This window comes from Elaeis guineensis, chromosome 15, assembly GCF_000442705.2.
Source record: "Elaeis guineensis isolate ETL-2024a chromosome 15, EG11, whole genome shotgun sequence".
Taxonomy (NCBI): Eukaryota; Viridiplantae; Streptophyta; class Magnoliopsida; order Arecales; family Arecaceae; genus Elaeis; species Elaeis guineensis.
The window spans coordinates 70,548,942-70,559,508 of record NC_026007.2 but is presented as its reverse complement, the minus strand read 5'-3'; the positions used below and the strand labels follow the sequence as shown (position 1 = coordinate 70,559,508).

At 40.9% G+C, this 10,567-nt stretch overlaps 1 protein-coding gene across 1 annotated transcript; it reads left to right on the top strand.

Annotated features, from left to right (window-relative positions):
• Positions 1–4,020: 4,020 nt before the first annotated feature.
• Positions 4,021–9,798, top strand: LOC105058603 (3-ketoacyl-CoA synthase 10). Its single transcript, XM_010941577.4, is given in 5 exon segments — positions 4,021–4,554; positions 6,838–6,967; positions 6,970–7,462; positions 9,082–9,191; positions 9,194–9,798. Coding segments are annotated over 5 exon segments (1,572 nt in total). The 5' UTR covers positions 4,021–4,143; the 3' UTR covers positions 9,622–9,798.
• Positions 9,799–10,567: the final 769 nt, after the last annotated feature.

Sequence of the window (10,567 nt, the reverse complement as noted above, 5' to 3'; positions counted from 1 at the left end):
TTGACTCGATATTTCCGAGCTTCCCACTTTAACCCAAAGAGAAAAAAGGACAAAGAAAAGAAATTCTGAGCTTTCTCTAAATGTAGGCCTTTAAGATACTAATAAAAACTACCCTTAAAAAATTCACATACTAATAAAAGGATCCTAGACTATTGTTCGTAAATTTTAGGTACTACCAGTACAAACTGCCTGCAAATAAAAAGATATGCGGTCACTGCTGCACTCCTAGACCAGAAACCATCTTAGATAAAACTTTATATGATCTAAGCTAGTAAATAGACCCAATTCAGTCCCATACCTACACAATTGGATATTAGAAAAAGGATGTTAGCCCAGACCTACACAATATAGACCTATACCTATATTTCTATCAACGTGCTGTAATCTTCAAAGCTACCTGATAAATTATTACTAGAAAAGAAGAAATGTTTTCTTTCTCAAAATTTGGTTTTGATTAGAGTATGATGAGAAAATTCTTTCTATGCATTAATATAATTTAATATCTATTATGCTGTTGATTAATGAAATGCTATTAATAAAAGTGATCTGGATTCATAAAGATATACAAGATAAATGATGTACAAGCATTTTGAAATTAGAAGAAGCAACATAAGGAGATAGGAAACTTTATGTCTATAGCAATACACATATCACGTTTCATTTAATGAAAGCGGTTAATATGAGTTCTCTTCAGTCCACTTTTTTTTTTTTTGTTTAATTGTATGAGCTCGTAAACTGAGCCCATAATTAAGTATTGATATACTTGTTAAGATTTAACGTTTCGAGATTCAGCCCACAACGAGATTCGCGACGAAAAATGGAGTCTAACGAGACCAAGATCACCCCAAACGAAGTTCGGATGGAGAAGATACGAGCTTTTGAAGTCGGCACGAGACTCAAGACGGCGGAGGACCGTCGGCGGTGGGCAGACGGAGCGGTGGCGCACGGCCCAGCCTGTGCGCGGGCGTGGCCCAGGCCCGTGCGTGCGGGCCGGCCCAGGCCCGTGCGTGCGTGCGTTTGGTCCATCGTGGACCGAGCGGTCCATGGCTGGATCTGTGGACCGCATGGACGTTTTTCATGCATTTCTTACGGTCCACAGCACTATTCCGTGGACCGATCGCGATCGAACGGCTCAAAAAGTTTTCGATGATGATCCAATGGTTTGGGGCCTTAATTGGGTTTGATTAGGACTCTTGAATATAATCTAATTGAGTTTTAGCCCTTCAAAATGGACTGTGACGCATAGAGAAAAAGACGTGATTCGATTTTTGCTGAAGATGCCGCACGGAACCCGAGAAGAGAAAGAGAGAGGCGTGAGGCCGTTGAGAGAGAAGGAGCAGGACTCCTGGACAGCGGACATCGGGCACTTCAGGAGTTCAGAGGGGTCTTCTAAAAGAGAGAGTTTTTGTGAGAAGAACTTCACGTGAGAGAGAAATTGGATGTACGATGGTTGAGGTTGAGATCTCCTCTTATAAATTTTTTTTTTTTTTATGGCTGATCCACATATTTTGGTTGTTTTATTTTATTTCTTCTTTCTTTCTGTTACATCGCGTGGTACTGAAAAGATCTTGAGAGATGGTATCCTGATCAAACATCCATCCAACAGTACTAGAGCCACTATGGATTGCATCATTTTTGAACTTCCAACCTCATGAGGGCTGAGGGGCCTTAAATGATGACTATTATTGAGCCAACAATGGTAAAATTTTTGACCACATACTTCATGTTTGATTCCTCTCTCTCTCTCTTAATTTTAACATCAATTTTTTCATTTACCCTATTGCAGGATTGCATTTTTTTATAATTTAGTGATATAAAAAAAAAATGCAGTCAAAAGATATTGCCGTGAGTCCCCTGTTAAGTTAACGTGAGGTAGTCAAACCTTGAAAGCTGAAAGCCAATAAACCTTGTTGGCATTGTATCCGTCAGATGACGGTAGCTAAACTTCTTAGGCCAACATTTTGGACAGCTGGTGATCCGGAGTTTCCTAAACTCAAGTTCCATTAGGGCTTCTTGAATAGAAATGTGAGGATTTGAGATTTTAGCCTCCATCTCAAAGATGAGAAGATTTTTGTTGCAACGGTAATACCATGTCAAACTTATAACAATCCAATCAAAAATTAGTGGGACAATATGAGATATCATAATAAAAATCGGTGAAATACATGGCAATGATGAAATACAGGTGTTCTTATTGAGTTGTTATAAATTTGACATGATATCACTGTTGCAACAAATATTATCTCCTAAAAGATAAGTTATATCATTCAAAAATCTGTCTTTGGTCATTTTAGGTGAAAGCCAATGCTTGGATACCATAATCACTGTTTTTTTTTTTTCTTTTTCTTTTTTTTTTTGAGAAAAGGGTGGAGTCAATCCCTAGACCAAGCCTTCGAGTAGCATATGATTTCCCCTTTTTATTGCCCACGTTGCATTAATCGAGAAACGCCAAAGTATAAAGATAGCCTAGTAGAAACTGGACCATCTAACTTGGAACGCCGACCCAGCTCTTTTGAGAACCAAGCCTGTTTCAATCTTCCGGGAAAAGGGAGGCAAAGGAATCTCCTTTATTTATTTATTTATTTTTATCCTAAAAACAGGAGGAAGAGTAATTCACGAGTCCCAACAGAAAATTTACTGGGGGATAGCGAAGGATTCTCTGCTGGGGGAAGCTGACCAAAGGAATTGTGTTTCAATTGGTCTCAGATTGACCATAGGGCCCTCATTTTTTTCCTTTTTTTTTTTTTTTTTTTGTTTGAGTTGACCGTTGCTATACTTGGTTCGAGCCTCAAAAGTGTAATTTTTGAGTTGGATCAGATCAACCACTGAGCCAATGGACCAATCCAACCATAAAATGTTTACAAACATATGTGAATTATGCTCTTCTCCTTTATATTCATCTTTATCTGTATTGCTTCAAGGTTGGATTGGCTCACTAGCTCAATGGTGGATCTGATCTAATTAATATTTTCTCATCTCGGAGAATTATCTTTTCTTACCTATTGGGAATGTTGTTTCACTTTATTTGAGCTAAATAAAATTGGGTTAATTAATGAGACCCTTGCTGCATTTTAAGAAGGAAAACTTAACCAACAAAGAATTATTGAAAACCATCTTGGCCATCTATGCCATCGTCTCCTAATCAGACACAATGATGAAGTGTACAATGCAAGTTAATATAACCACATGCATAGCCAATCGAAAATAATTTTACATTGTCAATGATGTTTTGATTGGGGACCAAGTTATTTCAGCTCCGGATACAATGACTTTAGATGCCACTCCAGGCCACTCAACACCGATCAACAGCCAAATGCAATCAAGAAAACGTTAGATCTAGGTGTGATGCAATATCATCTATGACATCTTCAATTTGAGCTAGATGTACATCCATTTCTCTCATAATATTCACTAGACACACCTAGTTTATTAAAGCTGATACGGCTGGTGCAAGTTCTTACAACTCTATTGGAACGAAAGTTTATAATCAAGATATGTGCTATATTTTTATTCACTATGCAGCGGTTGTGCCCACAACTCACGGGGGAGGTTGGTTTCATATGAAGATTATGCTTGGAGTATTCTCTTTAAGCCTATCAAAACCTACCATTTTCTGCAACTGGAATTTTAGAGTCATTGTTCGTAAAAGTATGTATGTATATTGTATCTTTGTGCATGGCTTTTGCATGTGGGAAGATACTTTTTGCCATCTGTTAATCTTCCTATATCTTTGTCTGTTTTACTACCATGACCCCAAAAAAACCAACAAACGAAGGAAAAAAAAAAAAAATCCAAACGATGGAAGAGGACACACAAGTCTTATCCATAAAAACAAATAAGCAAGCACGTTTAAGGCCATGAACAGCCCATTTTGAATGCAACCCTTCCACCTTCTTTCAATAAATGGGGAATTCATGGCAGTTCCAACTACACTCCCTTGTTCGGTGCCAACATTAACTGTCCCTCACCCACCACCCACTTTATATAAACCCTCCCCTCCCCACCCCCTCAACCATACACGCTCTTTATCCCCTCCCTCCCCTCCTATACAAAGCAACACCAACAAGAACAAGGATAGCTTCTTCATTTGTTTTAACAAAGAAGCAGCCTTGGAGAAGTGAAGATAATTAAGAGAAGAAAAGAATGGCCGGAGAGCACATTCTCCTCTCGACCGAGATCGTGAACCGGGGGGTCGAGGCCTCGGGCCCTGATGCCGGCTCGCCAACTTTCTCCATCCGGGTCCGGCGAAGGCTACCGGATTTCCTGCAGTCGGTGAACCTCAAGTATGTGAAGTTGGGCTACCACTACCTCATCAGCCATGGCATATACTTGGCGACGATACCGGTGCTGGTGGTGGTGTTCAGTGCCGAGGTGGGGAGTTTGAGCAGAGAGGAGCTATGGAGGAAGGTTTGGGAGGAGACGAGCTACGACCTCGCCACCGTCCTGGCTTTCTTTGGTGTTCTTGTCTTCACCGTCTCGGTCTACTTCATGTCCAGGCCTAGGCCTATCTACCTCGTCGACTTCGCCTGCTACCGGCCCTCCGATGATCTGAAGGTACTTACACTTATTCCACCTTTTTTTTTTGGGGGGGGGGGGTGGGGAGGTGTGAGATCCACTTATTCCACTTTTCTATTCATGAAACACTACAACAAACTCTCTTCTTGGTCATTTCATAAGCAAACAAAAGGTTTATGAGATTCTAACCTTTTTTTATTTTTTCTCTTGGGCTTTTATAATGGATTTTGGGTTAAAATTATGTAAATTTTCAACAAGCACTGTGAAAATTAAAACATATAGAAAACTGATAAGAATTAATTCCATATTTTCCCTTGATACTCATGTTGTGATAAGATTACTGAAAATATGCCTATTGTATCAGCATTATTTGATGATAAGTTAAAAGGTATCTTTTCATAGATCTTGAGTTTAAAACTTTTTTTTTGGGGCAAAATCTTGAAAATACTATGTGATTTTATTTTTTGAGAAAAAAATATGATGATTTAGATGTACATATAAATTCTTTTTTATGAGGCATACTTGCATATGTACGTCTAGGTGCATGCTTCCAAGGAAACTAATCAGCATATATGCTTATATCCGTAGACATATATAAAAATATCCGTAGACATATATTTTATATGTACGTATACATTTATATACATATTTATGTGTATGTATCTATGTGTATTTGTATGTATGCATATACATACATACATATATATATATATATATATATATATACACACACGCACGCGCGCACCTTAGCGTTATGTTATCTTTGTGAGCTCTAAAAGGAGGTAGGTGATAGCAGACTTTGCAGCAATTATGCGCGCGTGCGCACCTTAGCGTTATGTTATCTTTGTGAGCTCTAAAAAGAGGTAGGTGATAGCAGACTCTGCAGCAATTCTGCAATCAATTGATGGGCTATAGTACCACCACCACAACTTGGTTTTTATGATTTTTTTGTGTTTTTTTCAAGGGCAAATTTGGTTTTTGCGCCTTAGTGCTTAAATGCATGTACACAAGTGTGACCGGCTTTTAATATGGGTGGAGTTTCGGAAAATTGGGGCATTGGGATCATGGACCCACAGTGCCCCTCAATGGACTGGCGACTTTAATTGAGGTCGAATATTGTATACACTCAACTACTCCTACTAATTGGGGGATATTTTGGTCAGAGATCACAAAAATTCTTCATCTAATAACGCGTTCCGGGGTGTTAATTCGGATTCCCCTCTGCGATAAGGAAACACTGACAGGAAACGCCGGTTGATGCGCAAAATTGGAGTGAGAAGCCAGTACAAATTGTGATGTAGTTATCGCCAAACTATTTGAATTGCGACCTAGCATTTCAACATGATGAAGATTTGGGAATAGTAAGGCTAATCAGAGGAATTATAAAGACTAATATTTATATATTAGTAATTTATCAAAATAATAATAATAATAATAAATAATTTTTATATGGGATTTGTAACCTAGTTTTCGATGTGATAAAGATTAGCTTCAAAAATGTTAGTCCAGATATGTCCATTTGGGAGTAGTATGGTTGACTAGAAGATCAATAAAAGCTGTTATTTATATCTAATAATTTCATAAAAATTGGTAAAAATAATAAAAGATTGGTCAAGGGCTAATTCACTGGAGCCCATTACTAGCCCACATGTTAAACCTATCAAACAAAAATAAGAAGAGACATAAGAATTAATAAGAGATTAAGTTTTTACTTTGTAGCGAAACTATTTCGAGGTGACAGGCCTTTTGCATAAATTAAGGCTACAGTGCTCTTTTTTTTTGGGGGGGGGGGGGCGTAAAAGAACTCTACAGTGCTCTTTCAAAGAGGCTACTGTGCATGTTAAACTCTCAAAAGGAACAAACTCTGAATTGTCTTTTATGGAGCACTTGCAAGCCGGTGCAGCTTCACGGACCAACCATAAAGGATGGCAAAAATGATGAAGGTTATCTAGTTACTTTATTGGCCCCTCTCTCTCTCTCTCTCTCACTCGCGCACACGCAGTGACAAGGAGCAAACGGGCCTATCAACAGTTAAACAAAGACAACATAGGTCTGTGGTTCAAGTCTGGCACCAGAAAACCTAGCTACTACTGTTGTCTGACCAAGTATCAGTTCTGGCTCAAAAATTTTAGTCCCAACTGACGTGCTGTCCCAAATTATGACCTAACGTAACCCAAACCCAATAAAAATAGGTCGCGTCTGGTCCAAATTCGAAACCCGATACCAATATTCGTCTTAGCACCAAGCCCATTTGAATTGCACCACTTGAGTTGAGTTGAGTTGGATGCCTCACAGAAACATGCCTTCTTCTCCATCTCCCAGGCCTCCAGAGAGGAGTTCATAGAGCTGGCACGGAAGTCCGGCAAGTTCGACGAGGAGAGCATAGCTTTCCAGTCCCGAATCCTCAAATCCTCTGGCATCGGCGACGAGACCTACGTTCCAAAATCCATATTCTCCCCGGCAATTGCGCCACCATGAAGGAAGGCCGTGCCGAGGCCTCCATGGTTATGTTCGGTGCCCTCGACGAGCTCTTCGAGAAATGCCGTGTTCGCCCCAAGGATGTCGGCATCCTCGTCGTCAACTGCAGCCTCTTCAATCCCACGCCATCCCTCTCGGCGATGATCGTAAACCATTACAAGATGAGGGGCAACATACTGAGCTACAACCTCGGCGGCATGGGGTGCAGCGCTGGAATCATAGCCCTCGACCTCGCCCGCGACATGCTGCAGGCCAACCCCAACAACTACGCGGTCGTGGTGAGCACGGAGGCCGTCTCCTTTACATGGTACACGGGGCGCAACCGATCCATGCTGATTCCCAACTGCTTCTTCCGCATGGGGTGCTCCGCGGTGCTGCTCTCGAACCGGCGGCGGGACTTCCGGCGAGCCAAGTACCGGCTCGAGCACATCGTGAGGACTCATAAGGGTGCCGACAGCCGGAGCTTCAGGTAAGGACTGTTTGTGCTCTTTAGATAGGCAGGTGGTAGTGCAAGAACTAAGTTGCAGGCACCCAAGTAGAGAGGGCTTGATTTGATATTTTGATGGCTAGTCCTCGGCGTGACCCAATTTGGGCTGAATGCTTCTAACAGAAGTTGAATCAGACCTATGTGGGGGTGCAAGTGGCTGGGGTCTGGCCTTGGAAATTATGTGGGGTAAGCCCAGCTGGAAGGAGGACTGTCCTCTCAGCCAGAGAAATACTTGGATAAGCTTAATCCACCACTGGTGGTGTAGACAAAGTCTATAAAAACATATATCATACCATATCAATATTTTGAACTGAAAAATTCAGCAACCATCTCAACATATTGCCGCTTAGCCACCTCAATACAGTGCTATTGTGTTGACGTGGTTAGAAATTTTTTCAGCTCAAAATACCAGTATGGTATTTTTTTTATTGACTTTGCCCACAATATACGTGAATTTTCTCATGCACTTGGATATTTTGAGTAATGAGCCATGAGTATTTAATTTTAAAAGAAATTGACCATTTTAGGCCTCTTATAAGACAGATAATGGTACCCCACATGGCCGCCAGCCAGTTCAAGCTAGGATGGCAATTTATTTATTGTTTTTGGTAAAGTAGGATGGCAATTTATTGTATGTAGCCAGTTGGATGCTAGAAGCATTAAGAGCGCAAAGATGCACGAATTAATGCACAAAACTTAGCCCGTAAGGACAATATCCTATTTCTTGGTTAGTTACTAAAAGATACATAAATAGGTGCACCATTGAATTAAAAGGTGACCTTACTTTATTTGAGAGAACCATCAAGTTGGGAGGAAGAGATATAGTTGGTTTAACCTCCATCTGTTCACTGGTAAGGTATGAGGTACAATACGTGCCTTCACAAATATAATGTGACTTGTTAGATATTTTTCTTTTCTTTTCAAGCAAGTGGTTTATATGTATAAGTCAATTGGCCTAGAAGCTCAGCATGCGAACACAAAATCACGTGGAGTCTTTTAAAGCCCCTATCAATGCTAAAAGAAATTCATGTAACGTTAGTTATGTTTAGCTACCGTAGACCGCTCTTATTTATGTTTGCTCATCTGTCTCCTATGTTGGCTCAGCTGTCTCCACTTAGACAATGACCACTCAGACAATGTTGGGCTTGGACACGCAATCTTCCTTTCCTCGTAAACATAAAATAAAATAAACTAGTAAATCACTGTAAACTTTACAACTAATAAATCAGGATGGCATTTTTGCGTCCCTCTCCCTCAATATATATATATATATAAGCTTTAATGGGTCGATGGTACAGATGACCTGCAAACTATGTCCACAATTTTCATCTTCTACCATCATATATGCTAATTGTGGCTAGATAATTCAACCATCGAATCTAAAGATTGTCTGCCAAATTGGCTTGGTGTTTGAATATTCTACAATATACCATTTGTAATGTAAAAAAAAAATATCATATTGGATAGCTGCAATATCATCCATCTTGAATACGGATGGCTGCCACTTATGAAAGTATGAACAATCACATCCGATATCATATAAGCTGATAATATTCAATTACCAAATATTAGTTAGAAGTTTGAACCTAGTGTCTACACAGGTGTGTGTACCAAGAGGAGGATGAGCAAAGGATCAAGGGCTTATCCATCAGCCGGGACCTCATGGAAGTCGGCGGCCACGCCCTCAAGACCAACATCACCACCCTCGGCCCCTCGTCCTCCCCTTCTCCGAGCAACTCCTCTTCTTCGCCGCCCTCCTCTTCCGCCGCCGCTCCTCCTCCTCCGACTCCAAGCCATACATCCCCGACTACAAGCTCGCCTTCGAGCATTTCTGCATGCATGCAGCCAGCAAGGCCGTGCTCGATGAGCTCCAGAGGAACCTCGAGCTCAGCAACCGCCACATGGAGGCGTCGCGCGCCGTCCTCCACCGCTTCGGCAACACGTCCAGCAGCAGCATCTGGTATGAGCTCGCCTACCTCGAGGCCAAGGGCCGGGTGCGGCGCGGAGACCGCGTGTGGCAGCTGGCGTTTGGTTCGGGTTTCAAATGTAACAGTGCCGTCTGGCGGGCCATGCGCCGGGTCCGGCCGCCCACCCAGAATCCCTGGTTTGGTTGCACCGACCGCTATCCTGTTGGCCTCTAAGGGATGGAGCCTGTTGGACAGCAATATGACCATTACCCAGGGACTCTTTTGCGTGCTTATTTTGCTCTGGTGCTGATCTAGATATTGTACTTTGAAGCTCCTTGTTTAAACTTAATGGTTTGGTCTTACAGTTTAGACGTGGGAGTATTATGAAATTGGTTTGAATTTTACCAGCAAGTGTATCCTTGTTCCTGTTCTCTTTTTTTCAAATAATACTCTCTTTTTCTTAATTCTCTTGGAAATTACAGTCTCATCCAAATTAAGTGATCAGATACGAACAGAAGAAATTACATCGGTTTCAGTGTGGGGTCATGTGCATCAAGGAGATAAAGAGTGTTCATAAGATTCCTATGCCTATCCACATTCTTTTCGGAGCGTTAATTAGTCTTCTTCCACATTCTTCTACATTCTATCTGCGATAGAAGCCAGTAAGTAATCACATTCAACAGCACAAGCCATAAAATCAGCTAATTGAAACAGGTTGTGATAAACACAAAGGAGAAGAATATTATCATCATGAAGTGAACTACAGTGTCATCCATGATCAAATGGTTGTCTACCAATAATACGTCAATGTACAAGTTCAGAACAAATTGCCTGTTTGTTGATGGGTGCTAATAGAGCGTTAGTCGATAATGCATTTATGTATTTTAAGGTCTATAATATGAATGTATATCTTGGACTGTCAGGTCATATTTCTGAATATGAACTAGTAATTCTTGGCATTATCTTGCATAGTTTGTAATTAAACATTTTCAGCCGTCTTCATGCGTCACTCAAGCTGCCATTCCCTATTGATTAAACACTAGCAAGATTTAGGGTTGTGCCATTCATATTTACCATTAGAGAGTACCAATGGAGGCCAGACTTGTTCATCGGAGACATGATTCTGTCCAAATTATCCGCAAACCTGGTTTTTTATCCCTAGTTTCCCATTTTTTCAGGT